This window comes from Anomalospiza imberbis, chromosome 4 (genome assembly GCF_031753505.1).
Source record: "Anomalospiza imberbis isolate Cuckoo-Finch-1a 21T00152 chromosome 4, ASM3175350v1, whole genome shotgun sequence".
In the NCBI taxonomy this organism is placed as follows: domain Eukaryota; kingdom Metazoa; phylum Chordata; class Aves; order Passeriformes; family Viduidae; genus Anomalospiza; species Anomalospiza imberbis.
In genome coordinates this window covers 45,661,315-45,681,448 of record NC_089684.1, presented here as the reverse complement: position 1 = coordinate 45,681,448, position 20,134 = coordinate 45,661,315, and the positions used below count along the sequence as shown (strand labels likewise).

The 20,134-nt window shown below is 39.7% G+C and overlaps 1 protein-coding gene across 33 annotated transcripts in view; it reads left to right on the top strand.

The window, feature by feature from the left end:
• Positions 1-20,134, top strand: part of CAMK2D (calcium/calmodulin dependent protein kinase II delta) — a 120,343-nt gene that overhangs the window by 55,407 nt on the left and 44,802 nt on the right. For 32 of the 33 annotated variants that reach the window (XM_068188332.1, XM_068188328.1, XM_068188330.1 and 29 more), the window contains exons 4-5: positions 12,091-12,145; positions 18,377-18,442. In XM_068188332.1, the coding sequence (XP_068044433.1) occupies positions 12,091-12,145; positions 18,377-18,442 (121 nt within the window). Of the gene's footprint in view, positions 1-12,090; positions 12,146-18,376; positions 18,443-20,134 lie in introns of those variants that run through there. The other variant, XM_068188360.1, reaches the window with a different exon arrangement.

The following is a 20,134-nucleotide window of genomic DNA, read 5'->3' as shown; positions in this document are numbered from 1 at the left end:
TTTAGAGGCATTTGCTTCTCTGGGTTACAGCAAGCTTTTGTTCACTGTGTTTGATGGATGGATGTCTGCAGCACCACACAGATGGAAACAGGAGACCAGTTACCTAACCTGACTTTTTTCTGCTTTGACACTTCTCAGACTGTGCTTTTTCTCATTTGCTGTGAGTGTAAGAAACAGACTCAGTCCCTACGTTTCCCCTCTTGCTACCATAAAGAAATTAAGAGAGATAAACTGCAGTGGTATGGATGGAGCTGGTCTCTGGGATGCTCCTATTGCTCCCATTCAGAATGTTCAAGATTCATGGCTGTGAAAGAGGGGCCCAAGGACAGAGATGTCATTATAATCATGCTTTAGGCCCGTTGCATTCATTTTAGGTCTTTTTCCTCAAAGCTGGTGTCATGGTTTGACATGGAAGTGAATTTTTTCAGGAAGTTGGGTCAAACCAATCAGTGGTCAGGTTTGGATATTGGCACTAGGAGTGACCACTGAAGTTATGGACACGCCTCTGAGAACACAGGGTGTTAAAAGCAAGAACTCCCAAGAGCTAGCTTTCTTTGGTTTCGGTCATGGGATGGAGTGTAGACCTCCCCCGCCCAGCCACGGGCTGGGTGGAGGAGGGGAAGCCATGCAGCCTGGTCGAGGTGAGCCAAGGGGGCTGAAGGACTGGAACCGAGCCAGCTCCTGCGGACAGAAGGGTGGAGAGAAGCGGAGATGCCTTGGTCGTCCCCCCTCCCAGAGGGAAGAGACAGAGAGTCTGGACGGCACCTGTAACTTTGCCGGCGGAGGAGAAGGAGAAGAGGGGGGAAGGTGCCCAGCCTTGGCCTTGGGAATTGGCTTCTGAGCAGAGATTTCAGCTGTCAGGGGAGTCTGAACTTCTAACCCTTTCCTGGGAAATGAAGACTTTGTAAAATATTACTCCTCCTTGAGTTGAAGTACAAGAGAGACAGTGTGGGATCTGAGATGTTAGAAGAAGAATTTTTTGGGTGGGAGGAGATGATGGAGTGGCTTGTGGCTGGACTTTTCTTATTAGCCACAGACTGAACCAAATTCTCCTGCAACAGAGACTGCATTTTAGGGGGATGCGGTGGTGGGCCAAGAGACCTGTTTCAGTGACTACCAACATGACTACCAACAAAGGAATGGAGAGAACAGAGGAAAGCTGAGGAGGGTGTGGTGATGTCCTCTGTCTTCAGGAAGAAGAAGATCTCTGTTCTTGAGACCCTTGGCCCCAGGGGAGGAAGAAAATGGGGGGGACTGTAGTCCCAAGAGGAGATGCTGAACTGTTGTTTTCTTTTGGTCCTTGGCAAAGCATCCTTAAAGGAGCCCTATGAGCAGTCTGTCCATGCACGGTGGTGGGAGCACTGTGACCTGGAAAGGAGAGTGTCACACGGGCAGATTTTCTCCGGGTGGTTGCCATGTGTGACATGGAGACACAAGGGTGGCAGTTGTGTTTCCTGGGTGAGTCTGTGGTGCAAGAGAGACTTCTCTCTCCTTTGAGGGACGGAGTATTGATTATCTGAAGGGTGGCAACTTGATTAGGAATGCTGGGTGGTGTCTCACTGTGAGTTTGTTTGGAAATTGGGTGGGAGGAGGAGGAGGAGTGTTTTGGAGGGTCTTCATCCTGGATTTAGTGTCTGTGTTTTTTATAGTAGTAGTAGTTTAATAAAGTTTTTTTTTCTTTTGTTATTAAGCTGGGGCCTGCTCTACTCTGTTCCTGATCACATCTCACAACAATTATTTGGGAAAGTGCATTTTCATGGGAGTGCTGGCATTGCGTCAGTGTCAAACCATGACTGCTGGTAACACACAATTTGGGGACCAGGTCCTATGGAATTGGTTTTAGCCTTCTCTGCTTGCACAGATATAAAAAAAACCCATCAGGTAAAGGCAAGGGAGAAGGTGGATTTACCGTGATAACTGTATAGCATGAGAAAGTAATAGTTAATTCCATAAAATACAGAATTTTCCATGAAGTTGACTTTATTGTCCTGGAACTAATTTTTTTCTGGAGCAGGTCCATGGCATGCCAAATGCTGCCATCATTTCAGAATAAACCGTTTTCTGCTCTCCGAGGGCTGCTGTGCATTGGAATAATATAGAGCATAATTGAGAAGTAACTTAGAGAAAATGTAAGTTTGGTCTGGTTGGAGAGAAGACCTGGTATCTTAGCACTTCTTTTGGTTTTAAATAAGATTTTTAATTTGGAAAAATACTCATGATTCAAATGGTACATTGTGATACTTAGTATTGCCATCACGGGTGCCTGGAGTCTGTCTTTTAGTCCCTGCAGTGGAGGATAAATGATTTGGTTGTCCTATTACCAAACCAAATAAACAGTCATTAAAAGGTGGTACCTACTGTGATTAAGTGAATTGCTGGTTGTGCTTCAGTGAGTTTTGCATGGGTCCTCAGAAAATGAGCTCAGATCTGTCTAATGTTTATAACCACATCACTGAGGCTACATTTGTACTGTAATTTATGGGGTTTTGACTTCTTCTAGAAAAGGTGATGCAATATGTGATCCTCACTGCAAATCTGGAATATTCAAAGAGCCCACTGATTCTGTTTGATGTAACACTTCCAGCACAGTGGCAATTAATGTTACACTTACCACGTAGGAAGTAGAATTTTAGGACTGTCTGCATTTAAAAGCTCCCTGAACCTAATCAAAAGCTAATTTATTTTTAAACTGAAAATTTAGCTATTTCTTTGTGGCCACCTACTGCTCTGTAAACTGGGAAATTGTTTCAGTTTAAATTAGCTGATGCTTTGTTTTAAGCTGAATTAAGAGAGCATAAACTTTGATTTTATGCCAACATAATAACATAAACTAGAGCATTTTTCTCTTGTATACAGAAGTCTTAACAAGTAGTATTTGTAATGCTCATTCCACATTCTACAAGAAATAAGAGCAAATGAAGTTACTTTGTATATTCCTTTGTCATCTTCTCATAGGGAGGGTTGGCAAGAATTCCTAGAGACAGCTTTATTTGAAAATGAACTTTAAATGTTAACATTTTAAATGTTATTTACTCAAGCTTGAGGTAGAATGAACTTTGACTTGAAAGTTATTTATTATAACATATATCTTTTTATGAAAAACCAAAGCGTGGTAGCAGCTTTTTCTGAACATCTGTGTTTTCAAGTGACCAGCAGGACAGTAATGATGATTCTGACATGTAGATATGTATATGCTGAAAAACTACACTCAGCCTGTTTTGTGCTGTGCCTAACATGTATTTAAGGGCAGAGCCTACAAGAGAGGGTTTTTGCCTCTGGTTCACATTCCACAGTTGGCACTTGGCATTGCATGAGGCAATTCCAGTGCACTTGTGTTTTCTGTCCCCCACCACAGCAATGTCTTAGCAGTGAAATTTACTGGTCTGGTTTTTTCTCCAGATGCATGTTCTTGTTTGGAAACTATTGTAGGAAATGGAAAGTTCAGCCTCATGGAAATATGGTGTGGGTTCTTTGTTACAGTCGGGATTCCTTGACCATGAGTGTCAGGGATTTGTTTCTGCAGGCATAATTAGTCTCCTTTATTTACTTTACAATGCTGCTTTGCAGAGCAATTCTGTGTCTAGGGTGAATAATGTGATAAAAGCACATCTCTGCATGATTATCACTTACCTGGGGAGCTGCTGTGGCAGATTCTTTACAGGCTCATTGACCTTCAGGTCCTTGTGAGCTGTTTTAGCAGAAATTAGAGCAGAGACACTTTCATGGAGACGCTGGGTCACACTGGAGTTCCATGCGTGTTCTTCCCAACAGATGCAGTCCATATGGAAAGGACTTATGCAAATGTTTACAAGTGTTTATTTGTGCGAGTGTATTTGTTGCAGCTTTTTGTTCCTGTCGGCTTCTTAGAGTGGTTAAGTGCCTCGGAACAGCCAAGTGGAATTTTGTCTGTGGTCATTTGCATCACAGATGGGGGAAAGGAAATCCTTAATAATTAAGGATTGTATTCCATTAAATAGCAAATGGCCAGCTTGCTCTGTGGCATTACATGTTCACTTACTAAATTACTCATGAAAGTAGTTTGTTAAAATCATCTTCTTTACCATAATTTATTTATGTAATTTATCTTCTTTACCATATTCCATCAAAGTGACCAGGACACTTTGCCAGATAGGTTCTATAAGCATCTTCTGTTTCAATTATTTTCTCCATAATATATCTGTTTACAGCAGAAACTTCCTGTTTAGTCACAGATTTGAAAGTACTTCCTTTAACAAAATGAATGTTTGTGGTTTAAGTCAGTACTAGGTTTGAATTTATATTATTCTTTTCATTTTTTAGCTTGAAATTTTGTATTTTAGCGTTCTTAGTAAAATGAAAAATTCTGTGCATCTTGTGGGGAAGAAGCAGGCAGGAATGTCCTCTTTTCTTCAGCCTTTGGAAAGAGAGGGGGCAAAATGTTTGCTGGTTCACTGGTTCTTCAGCCCTGCTGCATTTCCATCATGCTACGAAGTAGGTGTAATATAGTCATCGGAAGGAGAATTGGGGGAGAAGGGCAGAATGCTTTAGCTGCTTCCAGTTACCAGAAGGACCAGTTTTAGCAGCCCTTGGTGACCTAAAGCAGTGAGAGACCAAAAAGCCATGACTGTGTATACAAGTACTACATTTTCAGTATTCCCTTGGTCAAAGTTGGGGTTAATTACAAATATTTTCTGTTAGGATGTTTATATAGCAGTGGTCACTAGATTCTAATTGTATACAGGAATTGGATTATTGCTCAGGTATTAAATCGGTATCTGACATAAACATCAATAAAGCTATTTTTGAATATTTTTTATTTCTTTACACAGTTCTTCTAATCAATTTTCAAATGAATTTTACTAGGTTACCTTGAATCCACAAGGATCATGGTTTTACTTTATGGTCTTTACTCCGATAAAACAATGCTTTTAAAACTAAAAACCAAAAGGGCCAAGACTGAAAAGTTTTAGGAAATTTAGATGTAGTTATTGCTCCTACTGACTTAAAGATCTAGCCTAGGTTTTCGGAAGGTAATTGTTACTAAATAAAGGTGCCTTAAATGCAGTGGTAATTGGTTTGCAAACATTGTCTCAGGCTGCTTGGGGCATACCTGGCTCCTGTGTGAGAGGTTTCTTTTCTGTGGTTCCTCTTGAGTCATGCCACAGGATTGCAATTTTGTGCTTTCCATTTTGTTTAAAATATTTAAAGTAGACTGACTTTGTTTTCATAAGCTGATGCTCTTAAATACCTTGGAGCTTGGCCCTCATGAAAGGGGAGCATTTAAAAAATAAACTTACATGCATCTCTGAGTGGTCATTATGTAAATTGTTTATATGCCCGTCTATAATGTATTTTAAGAAAGGAGAGCCAGGAAGGGAGGCTGTGTCCTACCCAATGGTTATAGCTCCCCAATAGCCAATTTTGTTGATGTGTAGGCCCTACATATTATTTATATAAATCTGTTCCCAGGGTTTTTTAGCACAGTAAATATTAAAATGGATAAAGTCTAATTTTGATAATTGGGCAATTGCATTGACTGTGTTGAAGTATACTGTGTGGCTTCCTGAGCCTGTTAATTTTAATTGATGTAACATCTTTGTGTTACAGCTTGTCCTTTTATTAGTTAACACTCCATGAAATTCTTGTGTCTTTATTCCTCTTCTTACATGTTATGATGAATGCAAAAATAGTTAAAAAAGTTACTGCTTAAAGCATCAACACTGGCAGCTGAGACATCAGTTTGCTCATAGCAAAAATTTGTGTCTGACTTGCTTTTAATCCATGCAGTTATCCTCATAAGGCTTAATGGGATGACATTTGTAAGGCTTTTTGTTGCTTTGTAAAAAATGTTGTTAAGCTTACAAAAGCAGTCCTTCAGCTGCAAATAGGAGCTGGCTCAACGTGAAACATAAGATTTCCAGTAAATGACATGGTTGTGTATTAAATGAAGACATGAAGGTGCAGGTGTACATTTTAGTTCCCTCTTCTTTTGTGCAACAACTCCATACAATTGTGCTGTTTTCATACATGAATAATTAAAGGTGTGTCGCTCCAGCTGTTTCTTTTAGCTTCATGGATCCAGGATATAATTCTGCAGAGCTGCTCTGGGCGTGTGTGCACACAGAAAGGCACACACACCTGTGTTATGGTGCACTGAAAAGCAACTAAAGCCTGTGGGATAAAGAGATAAGCATCAGTTACCTCAACTGCTCTACATGGGGACTACCAACACAGAATTAGATGTTTTGGAATACCTCTTCGGTTTTTGTTCTTTTTTAAATTAGTTTTATCTGGGAAATTTTATTTTTAAAGACTGTCAGTCTTCACCTACCAGGAATGAAACAAGAGTGTCTCCATGACAAAAGACCCTGTAATTTGTGGCCATCTGCTTTGACATCAGTACCTGGAGTCACTCAGTCTCTGTGCAAAATGTGATTTTTTTTTTTAAAAAATTTTGCACAGTCTCTGTGCAAAATGTGATCTGCTAGACAAGCAATTTTTCATTTTCTCTGTGGCAGGAATCTTTTGCCAATGTTAACACTTTGGCAAAGTGACTTCCCCACATGTGTGCAGTAGGCTGGCATTTAATCAGAATACAGTTGTTTATTGTGAGGGCCTTGATGGGGGTGGGTTTTGCTCACAAATGAATATTTTTGGAATATATGGCATTTTGTTCGTAGTACTCAACACTTGCTGTTGCAATGCCTTGGGGAAAAGGCAGTATTTCCAAATATTAAATTCTCTAGTTACGTTTTTGTCATAGTTGAGACAATTGTAATACAAAGCAACACACTCCATTTTCAGAAGGCTTCAGTTTGTTTTTATTCTAGCGCGCATGCATTTTATACGTTCTTACAAAACTACTAAGTTTGCACTTTACTCATTGGTCATGAAAGACAAAGTGCTCATTGGAATAGACAGTTGCAAGTTTCTCTTATTTATCCTTCTTTCTTTCTTTCTTTCTTGGTTTCTATGTCAACAACCTTGGTAGAAAATTCTTTCAGGGGTAAACATGGATCCTCTGATCAAACTTCTCTCTGGCTCACAGAATCTGCTGTAAAACTTTTTCCACAATTTTTCCCATCATTTCTTATTAGACCAATTTTTGAGATGCAGATGAACAGGATTTTTTTCTCAAGTTTTTGACCCTTGTGAATTTGCACTGTAATAAAAAAATTACTTTTCAAAGGAATTTGGGAGTTACATAGTTTTGGTTCACTGTTGCTGAATACAGGCCACCTGTTAATGGTGTACACAGCACTTCTGATTTGCATAAAGTCATTTAATAACTGTAAGGATTGCATTTTACTGCTGGTGTGTTTGACAGCATTGGGGGAGGATTATTTTCTTAAATATGCAAAGCATTACTCTGTGTTTAGTGTTGTTCAGAAAGCAGCTGCCCTAGAGCATTGCTGCTGTGTACTAATCTTACCAGATTAGCCTCTAAATATTTCAGACTCTTAGGTAAGAGCTCTTATTAGTATTTGCCAAGTTCTCTTTACTGTACCTGATAAGCTTTATTATAGAGAGCCCCAGGCTTCCATGGTCACAGCAGAACAGTGTTGTGTGAGAGGAAATGTGAGTGTAAGGAGCAGTAAGGACAGCACAGACTCCATTTTCGTGCTGAGTTCCCTGCCTGGGAGCTATAGCTGTGACTCTTACACACCACTGTTGTAAGGGGTTTGGTGGCTCAGCAGAGATTATTTATACCATTTACACCAGACATTCAAAAGAGGATGTGGGGACAAGATGGAGCACTGAGGTGCTGAGAATGAGGCTGCACTGAAGCTGTTTTGTTTGAAGGGAGCAAATCAGTGCCAACAGTAGCACTCCTGAGCAGTGGGTCACAAATGTTTGCGTGCTCAGTTCCGCTTCCTCGTGCGGGGTTATTGTGTTTACCTTGGGATCCCAGTACATTTCCCTTGGGATCCAGATTAAAAGCTGTAGGATGAATGCTGGCTTTGGTCTCAGTTCTTGGTACTGCTGTAAAGGCTCCTGCACTGATGTCCATGAGAGTTTCAGATAAAGTTCAACTGGTAACTTTATTTTCCATCCCTCGTCACTTTGCTTTATGCAGTAGAACAGGAAAGGTGGCAAAGGGTGACTTTGCAGGAAGATGTGAGTTCTGACAGTGCTAAGCCACAGCACATCTGCCACTTCTCAGCCAACAATTCTGCTGAGCACTAGGCTTGCTTTGTGCAGAGAGACAGGACAGCAGAAAATGCTTTTAGACAGGTGTTTGAAACAGAAAGTTGAGTGGTTCAAATATGAGTAAAAAACATAGCTGGTTATGGCTTTTCAGTGACTGAGGGTTTTTTCATTTTTTTGTTTTGGCTTTTCATTTTCAAATGCAACAATTTATCCCATATCTACTGGCATACAGGTACCAGTTCAGAGAACACCCAAAGCTGACTTAAGCCATTCCATGAAGTTCCTTCCATTAAGTAATGAAGTCGTTTTTGAAAGGGTGTGGAAGCTTTGGTTTGGGGTGTTTATTTCTTAGTTTCAGTAAGTGGTGTATGTAAGGCATGCATAATTACTCTGATACACTTTTGGAAGTGAACATGGAGGGAAAGCATCCTTTTCCCCTGTTCATCATTGCAGGAAAGCAGAAACAAAGTAATTTGCATATTTCAGCAGGTGTGACGTAAGCTTTTGTGACTTTCAAACTCATTTTAAACCTCTACTACTGATAAATGTGCCCCGTAACTTCCTAGTGGTGCACTAATTTGAGACATCAAATTTCACAGTTACAGGATCAGTGTCTCTGGGGGTTCACAGATCTTAATCTCTAGTGCCAAAGGGAAAATCAGTGTCTTTACCATTGACTGTGTTAATCCCTTTCCACGCTCTGTTCATAAACACAGTGAATGGGGTTGCACAAAGAGAGTTTTCCCCAAGTAGCATCTCTCTGGTGGTTTGGCACCTCGGAGCACATCTGTGCAGCTGCTGTGCTGACCATGCAACATAACTTTGGTGTGAAGTTCAGTCTTCTCCAATAATTTGTCTTTGTGTCATGAACTAATTCAGATACCAGACTTAGCAAAATGATCGCAAGCAGTTTCACACAAATATTTTAGGCAATAGGTTTAGATGTGGTTAAATATCTTTGTCATCAAGAATTTCTCTTGACTGTTGACTGTTTGACTTGACTACTTGTCTGGAAAAATTTGATTTTCAGTGGAAGTATGTGGAATACTATTATTTTGATTTTTTTTTTTCTTTGAAGGCAGAAATTCAAAAAGGAAATCATAAAGTTATTTGGCCATTATATCAAGCTGTTTTCTGTGGGATAGGCACAAAATAGTGCAGTTCAGCAGAAAAAGTCACATAAAGGAGATCATTTTACTTTTCGGTCAGATTGGAGCTGGCCCATACTAATTGCTAAATGGAAGCTAATCAAGCTAATAGGAGTTCTCCCTAAAATTATTGTTAGGGTATTTCTAGTGTGATGATTGGAAAGTATTTCAGGTGAAAATCAGTGCTGAAGCCAAAGTGGGGGTATTCCTGGTGTTTTGTGGGCTTACAGTATTTCTCCAAAAAGAAGGACTTTAGGCTGCCTGGGTTCCTGTTAGGCATTCCCATTGCTTAAGTCCAAGGACTTCGTCTGAGATTGTTAAACACCTGCTCTGGAACCCAGTAGAGGAGAGTGACCACAGGGCTACAGCAGGCAGGAGGAAAAGGAGCTACCTCCATTTCCTTGCTGCCCTCTCATGTGTTTGTTAATAACAGCATTGTGAAATATCTGTAGTTAATAATGATTTAGTCTAACTGAAATGTTTTCAGAAAAGATAAATGCAACTGTTACTACTGATGAATGCTTTGTGACTCTGGAGAAATAGGAATGGCAGTGTGAGCTTCTGATGGAAGTTATTATATTGGATGAATAATCTCTATAATTGCCGCCTTTTGGTTTGTCGTGCCTGAATCCTGCCTGATAGGGGTGTGTGAAGAACTGTGTCTGTCTGCAGTGACTGCACAAATACTTCTTGTAGTGCATCTCCTCTTTGACTTAGTCAGTATCTTCTCAGATTGTCATCCCAGCATCCCTTGTTTTTCCCATGGCAGGCTGAGGGCGGGCAGGAGGTCTGGGCCACGCTGGATTAGCATTGGTGCTGTTGTGCACCCTTTGCTCTGCACTGGGGATTGCTCTCCTCTGTCCTCACTTATTTGGCATTTTCACTTCTCAGACATAACCATCTACCCGGATTGACCAAAGATGCCAACATAAGCACTTGCCAAAAGGCAGCTCTCCTCTTCCCCAGCTGCCTCAGCCTGTTTTCCTTTTCAGAAACAATCAGGGGCATATGATGCTGATTCAGAGAGGGATTTGTTCCATCTCACTTCTGCGATTCAGGCATTTGGGAGGAAAAGGTAGAATGTGATCCTTCAAGATATCCTTGAAGAGATGTCAGACTTGAGTTTGGCTAGCAAGGAGTTAGGCTCCCCAGGCTGGGCAAAACATCGTCCATCATCTCAAACAACAGCCTCTTTCTAGTCCTAAGGGGACAGATCTGTGGTTCTGCAGGCACTTGGAACCAGATCCTATTCTAGAGAAGGAAAGGACAAAACGAGAGCACTTCCTGCTTCAGGCCTACACCAAAGCTCAAAGGTGCCATTCTGGCCTTCTTGGTAACAGGGATATGACAGAGGAGAACGTTGCTCTGAATTGAAAAGGCCATGCTTGGAGTTCTTATTAGTCTATTTATTGAACAGGATTTTTCTGTCCAAAAGTATCATTTGCTATGTATAAAGCTTAAAGAGTTGTTAACTTTTTCATAGATGCATATGCATAGCAGACCAACTGTGCTTCAAACTTTACAGATTTTGGGCTGTATAGCATCTGTGACATGTCCAAGGGACTGTACTAAATCCCATTTCGTGAGTACTATCTTTGGTGCTGCTGTACAAGCAATGTGCCCAACAGCCAGATATTTTAAGGGTCTCAGTCCTCAGCTAGAAATGTGAAGCTGCTCTTCTAAGCTGATATGTGGTGTCTCATCCCACATTTGGTTTGCTTTAAAGACGAAACGTTTGGGGGCATTGAAAGTTCAGCTCAATGCAAGCAGACAGAAAGCTGATTTGGGGATGTTTGGGGGTTTTTTGGGAGGGTGGAGAGTAGTGTTGGTTGGCCCCTTCATAAAAACAGGGAGTAATCTGAAATACAGAATCAGCCAAAACCACAAACTCTGATTTAGACCTACTTGGCTCTTCTGAATCATCATGGGCTCTGCACACTGAGTCAGCCAAGAGCTGGTTTTCTCTTCAGTGTTGTGTAAACACAAGATGTTTCTCTGGGCTAAATATTATTAAGTTAAAAAGTCATGTTTATTTGTCCTGTATAAAAAAAATGATTAATACAGAAAGTTACCATCTGGGGAGATCTGAAAATTCTTTTCTTTTACACTTTCTTGCTCAGCTCAGCTTTGTATACAGATCACTTTTAAGGTACCCTGATTTTTTCATTTGATTCTATAAGTGATTATTCTTCGGATCAAACCACTGGCAAGGCTTCCTGTATTACCTTTGGAAATTGTAATTTCATTTAAAGTAATTAAGGAAAACCACAGGACTTAATTCATAGTTGTACCACGATGTGGTATGAATTCTTAAAATTTGAAGGGAAGGTTGTGCAGCTGCTGAGCACATTTTCAGGGAAAGCTTTAGATCTGAACACAGAGAGGGATATGTAAATGTGGCATGGGGGCTTAATTAGGATGCTCTATGCTGACCAGGAGATTTTTCTCTTTGCATCTCTTCACAGTACATGTGAGAAAATGTTAACAAGCCCTGGAATGTTTTTGCTGTGCTGAAATTTGTGACCAGTTGTGGGGGGGGTTTTCCTCATCTTTCTTTGTTTACAACTTCTAAGATGTAATGCTGCTGAGAAAAAGGTTGTATGACATTAGGAAAGTAAGAGTTATGGAAAAGGCAGTTCTGAGGGTGGGGGATTAAAACAAAGCCCCGCACCCCACATCTGAGAGCATACAGAGATGCAATACCAGCTCTGCAGTAGAATTATAATCCCTTCCTTGTCCCCCAAACCAACAACAGCCATTAAAGACATGGAAAAGGTGACTGGTGTTTATCTTTTCTTCCCTCTTTCCATAGTGCGGCTCCATGACAGCATATCAGAAGAAGGATTCCATTACTTAGTCTTTGACTTGTAAGTATTTGTTTTGGATTTGTTTACCATGTTGGGGATGGGCTGTTCAAACCTGGAGATGCAAGTGCAAGCTCACAAGATAAATGCCTCGTTCTGGTGCAATGAGCTGGAGAAATAGATGGAAACACCTGGAAGGACAGGAACATATTTGGTCATTTGCATATGCAAGAACTCAGTTGTAAGTGTCACTGTAAGGATTCCATTTATTCCATAAAAACTGGTAAAACTCCACTGGTGAGGTGGATTTTAATATAAAGTGTAGGTATGTAAGTAAAGGTTGTGTGATGCCTGCCGAAATGAAGCAAAGACTTGGAAAAAAATATTTGCTGCAAGCCAGTTGTCTAAAGGAAAGATAAAAAAAGTCATGTGGGACACTGATTTCTCTACAGAAAATCTCTACTGCTGGATTAAAAAGGTAAACCTGAGTTTAGAGAGGGAAAGATTATTTTAGTATTTCATTCCTGATTGATATCTTACTCATTTATAATGTTTCTTTTTGACACCACTCAGAATGTAAAGTGTTCAACACATAGAAAGGAAGTTTCCTACTGATATTCTATTTTGCATCAGGAATTTAGGTCCCATGAGTTGTTCATGTAGTGACTGGGCCTGTATGGAGCTTGTTTTTTCCAGATAAGGCTGTTTAGTGGAAGCAGGGATGGTGACAGCATGATTTTTGTGTCTCAGGCTCATAACTTGAAAAGAGAAACTCATTTCCTCATTCTTCCCTGGGATGGGCAAACTTTTCTACTCACTTGAAAAGTTACTGCTTATGGTTTTGGATATGAACAAACCTGAATGATAGGAATTGTATTGCAAAACTAACTTAAGTAAAATTATCTCTTTAAACTGTAAATTTTTCCAGTGCAGTTTATGGTTTAACAGACAACACACCCACCCACCTACCCAAAGAGCTTTCTTAGCACCCTCCCGTGGTTTTGCTGGTTAGAATGAGAATACATTATTTCCCCAGAAGTGGGAAATAGCTCATTTCTAAGCATACAAACAGAAGTATTTACATTCAGCATGGCTGTTAGAACCTGAATCTTTCTGCACACAAGCAATCATGTGCTTTCATGTTCAAGTTACATTCTGGTTTACTTTCTGACTTAACTTTTTAAAAAGAAATCTCTAAAGACTTCTTCAGCACTAGATTTCAGACTAGAAATATACAAATATTAAAATAGTCTGTCTGCAGTGAAGGCATTTGGGACTCAAATCCTAACTGTGCTCCACAGAAGCTTGTATGTGATTTGTGTCTATCCCAGGTAAGTGCTGGGACTGTTGGCTTCGAAATGGCTCCAGGGCACAACACACATATTTGTTCTCTGACATGCACTGGGGTTTGTTATGGTTGTTTTTTTTTTGGTTTTTTTTTTTCCCTCCCTTAAGGGCTACAAAGGAAATCTTTCTATGTGGAATTGGAAAAGGCTTCTTAATTCAGAACATTTCTAAGAAGTGCATGCAAAATTCTTAGTTCTAGGGACAATATCCCTTTTAAAAAACAGTGGCTATTTTTTTGTTGTTGTACTGCTGTACTGTGAGAAACTCTGCTATACTATAATTGCAGTTAGTCCACGTCTGCCTTAAATTTAATATATGCCAGACTTATCTCAGGGGGTTATGATTGTGATATGAACTAGAATATTTGAACAACTTGAGAATTGTAGATAACGGTATCTAGATCTCAGTAGTAAGGGTGCAAATAGAAGCCTGTGTTCTGCAATAAAATGTTAATGCCTAACCCAAAGATACTGCCTTGGCAGAAAACTAGATTCCACAGGAAGCGTTCTGCCTTGGCTGGAACTTCCTCTGTTCCCTGTCAGTCCCATTCAGGACAAACAGAGGAACAGCCTCAAACATATAAAGCTTTTATGTTTTGGCCATGTGGTTTGAGGGTTTTGTAAAAATTACTTATTTTGCAAAAAAGAAAATGTCTAAATGGCAGAGGCAGTGACTTTGCTGACTGATCGTTGTTTCTGGAGAAGCAGCAGGTTGCATTTTTGAGAATTTTTTGCCAAATTACTGAGAGTGCCTGTTCACAGTTGATTTTTCATATTCATTGCTTTAATGCTTACTAGTATTATTTATTAGTGAAATTTCCCCCTTTACAAATGTGGTTACTGCTCTGTTGACAAGTACATAAGAGCTGCCATGATGAAAAGATACTGTATGCACTTCTTGAACACACAGACCAAGAACGTGCTTTTCTTTATTTAGTTTTTATTCAGCAGGAGCCTGACTGTGGTGTAACACTGTCACTCCACCCACACATGCCATCCTGTCATTTTCTTAATGATTTCTTTCAGACTGTGTGGGATTTGGTATGGCTGTTTCCTCAGAAATTTCTTTCAGACTTCATCCCACGTCAGAAAGTGAAGGGGAAGACTGCCCTTTCTGTGGATAGGAAAAAACAATCATTGTTACTTTCTGTTTTGAATTTCTAATAATCTCTTTGGATTAAATGCCACAGAGATGTCTGCTGCCTGTTGCTTCACTTGTATACCTGAGGCTGTGCTTTCATCTGGAGAAAGAAACAGTGTTTAATGTATTCTCTTACAAACATGCTTTTGGGTGAACAGTTCTGCTGTCAAATGGGAAGGCGGGAGTCTCTGTGGAAAATGGGTACTGAACAATGAACTTCATGAATTTAATAATGGACTTCGTGAAGTTTTTGCCCCTCTTCCCTATTGGTTAAGGCAGCTGCAGTCAGGATTTGCGTCTGTTGGACCATTTCAGTTGCTAAGCACGAATGAGACTGTCTTCAGTGTTAATGATATTAGATGAGTTCAAATCCAATCAATTCTGTCAGTATTAATTGCTGTATCTGAATGGAAACAGCTGTAGCACTTGAAGACTCTCTTGTGCAAGTCAATGAGATTCTCTATTTTCAGTGTCTCCTTTTCTAATGCACTTGATGAGATGCAACAATTGGTATGTTAAGAATCCTGGCCTTGCTTTTGGATTCTAAGTGCAGGGACCATACTGCGTAGAATAAACAGAAAACACAAAAAATAGCCTAATTTGCAAAGCAGTGTTTGCCTCAGGTAAATGCCTGTGCCTCTATTTCAGAAGCAGAAGGGCCACAGATGAATTGAATAATTCTGTGGCCACTGTAAGATGCTTCCTCCCAGCTCCCATTATGAAGGCAGCTGAAGACGTAAATGTAAGCTAGGAGGAAACCATGCCAGTGTGACCATCATCAGAGGCTGGTTTAGCTGTCTGTGCTAATTTGTGTGTTTCTTTTAATTATTCTCTTATATTTGCAAATATAAACCAGCAGTTTTTCTCAAAGCAATGTGTAGTGCCTTGGTGTTGCTTCATGCTGCGTGTGCCTCTTCCATGTAAACAAACCTGTGTGCTTTATTGGTTGCCACTTTAGTATGCTCTTCTCAAAAATCACAAAAGGACCATAGCAATTTGTACAAACCAGTAGCTTTTAGGTTGTATCCTGAAAGTTACTAGAGCTTAGATAATGAATGGCCTGTCATGAAATGCATCTTCCCAGGATCCAGATACCTATCTGTGTAAGGCATTGCGATCCATTCCCATTTGCATCCTGCAGGGAGATAGTACCTTGGCATCTGCTCTTGTGACTTTATGGTGAAGGACCCAAGTCATTTGGGAGTAGCTTCCTGGAACCTGCAGACTGTCCTGCACTGGGATGTCTGTGACCTTTACTGCTGCAGGGGCACCTTGCTCAGGGACACTCAACGAGCCAAGGCCATGAGCACGGCTGTCGTGGTTTGCCCAGAGGCTCAGAATGTGCAGCTGGGTTCTGTCCTCTCTTCGTGCCCTGCACTGTGCTGCCTTCATTCATTGTGGCCATTTAGCTCATTTGGGAGAGTTGTTCATAAGGTATCCGTTGGAGTGACAGAGCATGGGAATTGCTGACTGCTTGTTTGGTTGTCACTGAAATTCACCTGCTCTGTTCCTGCTTTAATCTTTTCATCATTTAACAATGGTTGTGAATACCAAGCAAATGTTTAGTGTCAGTAAGTAAGATTTCATATCCCCTTCCACCCTCTGTGCTGGAGAAGAACAAACATCAATTTGGTATTTTCTTCCACTGAAAGTCACTTTGATGACTAAAGATTCTTGTTTTCTTTCTTTAGCTTGGATCAAAAAAAAGTGTTTTAGGAAAGAGTATGATCAAAGGATGCTTTGTTTTTTCATTCATCACAAAGTGAGAATTATTCCTCTTTACCAGAACTGTGGCAGACAAATATATATGCAAAAAGGAGTTAAGAAAGATTGTCAAAATATGCATCAATCAAATATTTTGTGCTACAGCAACCAAAGCCAGTCTCTGGAAGGTAGAAGACAAAAAGAGAATACAAATTAGGCAACAAGCTACTTTACCTCCTCTAGATTTTACTCCAGAGTTTTGTACAAAATAGCTCTCGGTTACCTGAAAGTCTCTGCATTGAGAATCAGTAAGTCATAAACTCAGAAAAAGGATGGTGTAACCCAAATATAAATGAAAAATGAAAATCAGATTCTTGAACTGGCCTTCCCCAAGAAAGGAGCTGGGCTGCTGGTTAAGCAGGGCATTTCTTTCATCATTTAATGTGGCTGAAAACTGGGTTCTTCAACAAAGTGTTAGTACAGCAGTTTGCAAATCAATGTTACAGTTCTAAACAGAGTATTCTCACCTTGTGTTTTTTAATCCTAATAAACTTAATTGTATTCAATACTAATTGTGTTCACTGTAGTATGGATTTTTAAGCATCTCAGTCTTTTAAGTATCTTGTTGCACACTCAAGCTTTTATGTTTGGGAGTTTATTGGAAATGCAATGTGCTAATACTCACATTCGTAACCAGTAATGAAATACAAACATTGATCTTTCATCTAGGAATTATTTATGTAAGCACCTGTATATGTGAAGAATTGCATTTAGCTGTGCCAGTCTGTCAGCCTATACCATAGGAGAGAAATGTTACAGGAAGGGTCTTCCTGTGCTATAAGGTCCCCTCTTGTGACACAGGCAGACAAGTGTTATGAAATTACTGAAAAGCTCATTAATTTTCATTTTACAAGGATTGCCAGAAAACTTCTCCTGATTTTGGCCCTATATTTACTCATAGGTATTGTATGCTTGTGTATTACTGTACCAATATTATCCCTTACAACTCCCCTCTAGGGAGATCCAGGCTAATGCTTATCTTCAGTATTTATTTTGATCCCTCTTAACCTTTATTTTGCCCAGCTAAACTGGGTTTGCTTCTCTGAGGAGATCTGATAAGTGAGTGACTGGGTAGCATGGTAGCAATTTTTCTGTTCATGCTGCACTTTCAGTTCCCTTTTCTGGGTTTTAGTGACCAGAACTGGTACAATATGAGGAGGGATTTTACATTGCTGTCACACTATTCCGGATGCAATCCAAGATTGTGGCATCATCCTGCTCAGGGCTCATTCTGGACTGTGATCGTTGGGATATAAAACCACAGTTTTATTGCTTTTTAACCCCTTTCTAACCATTAAACTGCTGGTTGTACCATGAGCTCCTGAGTATGCAATGATGCACAGCCACTTCTGTTACTGGCCCCGGGATCATACAGTTCTTCCCTTGTACTTAACTTACTTTCAGTGGTGCTTTGTCTAAGCTATTCCTACTTTCTCCACAAAGATAAATGAAAATTTTCTAGGAAAAATCTGCTGTTAAACTGATTAATGTACCCTGATTCTACTGATAGTTCCTTTGCAATTCAGTAATGCTCTTTCTAGCCACAGCACAAAAAGCCAGCCCCTCTGGCACCTGGGTACACCTCTGTTGTGATTTGCTCTACAATGAATTAGCCTTTTCCTTTTTTAGCATTGTTGTATTTTAGCATTTCTTACCTTTGCCTTCTATTGCAGTTTTCAAATGATCCTGAATTGTACTGAACTTCAGCCACAATTTTCCTGGCTGGTCAGTTCCCTTTATGCTTGTAGTTTTACTCCTTCCTTTTGACATCCATAACTGATGTCCAGCATCTTGCCCAATACGCTGCTGCCCTTGGCTTTTGTTTTCTAATTATGATTGCACTTCCACCACATCCATTTTATTCATGTAATGATTTGGATGGACAAACCTTCCACTTTAGTTCCTGCACCTTGCTGCAAAACCTCTTGCATTTCTGTACAACTATTTCACTTACTCCTCTCTGACTTCTCCCTGTCAAGTTAATTTAAGGTGCACATTTTCACTTCTGAAATCTCCTTTTCCCCATCTTGCTTTTTGTAACAGAGTCACTGGAGGTGAATTGTTTGAAGATATAGTTGCAAGAGAGTATTATAGTGAAGCAGATGCCAGGTAAGTAATTTGTTTTTCTAATACTGCCTTTGATAATTATAGGATAGTTACTTAAATATATCCTGGTGTTTGGCATCAGTTTCCCAGCATAGTCTGTGAGACTCCAGGATTTCTCCAGGAGTTCTCTTAGACTTGGAAGGGCAGAGTTTGGCAGTTTGAGCTCACGACTGTGTGGTGGAGAACTCGTGGGACATCTTGGTGTCTGCTGATCTGAAAAAGCTGAAATTGAATCTCAGTTAGTTAAAATTTTACTCATTGTTTCCTCTGCAATCTGGACATAACAGTTCAAGTATCTCATCCATGGATTCTTAGCTTTGCTGATCAAAGATTGAAGCATAAGTTGGTCTTAAAAGAATTTTGCATTAAATATTATTTTTTGTTCTCAGGCCTGAAGTGCTAATTTCCTTTTCCAATTAGAGAATTTTAGTTGTGTTTCATCAATAAGCAGTTATACTGTGCATCTCATAGTCTGAGCTCAAATATGAAATATCTGGCAATTTTCTGCAAGTGCTTGTTGAAAAACTTGAATAATAAGTTAGCAATTATCATAATTTGCATGCGTAAAGTATCAGGGCCACTCCTGTCATGTTTGTCCTCATATAATAAATCTTAAATTTTGTCATAAATTTAAGAATCCTAAACATTGTGGTCAATTACTCTATAGAAAATATGTTCTACCACCACACTCTTAATATAAATTGATCTCAAAGTAAATTTAAAGAATCCTTATGTTTCTGTGTGTTTACAAACACACCCCCCCTAATAATACATATTTAGTACATGAAATTTTAAATTATGCCTTTACATTTGGAGATCTTTGGGAGATGACCAGAAAGAATTAAGTATTCCTAACAACAACAGTAGGACTATAATGAACAGACGAGAAGTTACACTGACTATTAGGAAGCTTCCACTTCCAGATCTTACTGCATCTCTATGAATGGTAGGAAGATTAATATTTTTGGCATTTAAATAAAGAACAGCGCACAGCAAAACACCCTGTAGAAGAGGAAACAGCAATAGCATTTAGGTGGGGTGGAAGAAGAGGAGCTATGTTGAAAAAAATTTCAAATAATTTTTTCCTGCTGTGATTGAAGCAAATTTCCAATATTGATGCCAAAGGCCAGTATATGTTGTCCTTGTGTGTTTTTAAGGTAGCTGGGTTTTAAAAGGAAAAACTGCAATGATGATTTCTTCTGGTCTAGAATTATAATATATTGGAAGGGGCTGTGCCTATATATGTGTGTATATATATATATATACTATATCTATATCTATATATATAGATATATGCACATTTCATTTTTTCAGTAAAAATTTGACCAAATTAGTGAGATATCTAGTTATGATGCATCTCTGTATTTTGTACATTTATATATACAAATATATTTGTATATATAAATAGATATATCCTCTGTGTGTATATGTGTATCCCTCTAGCAATAGTTGCTGTTTTCTGTGGATGCCTCTCCCAGGACTGTCACACTGGTCTGCTCCTGCAAGCCCTTGCTCACGCCAGTAGTCTGTACTCAGACAAACGGTGCAGTGAGTTATGAACTGCTTGCCTAAGAAAGGGTTTTCAGGCTTGGGCTCCAGTTACTGATTATGACCATTCCTTCTGAATGCCATGGTCAAAAGGTTTTGGATGAGCAGCATCTTGACTACTGTCTATTAATTAGCATCACTCACTTG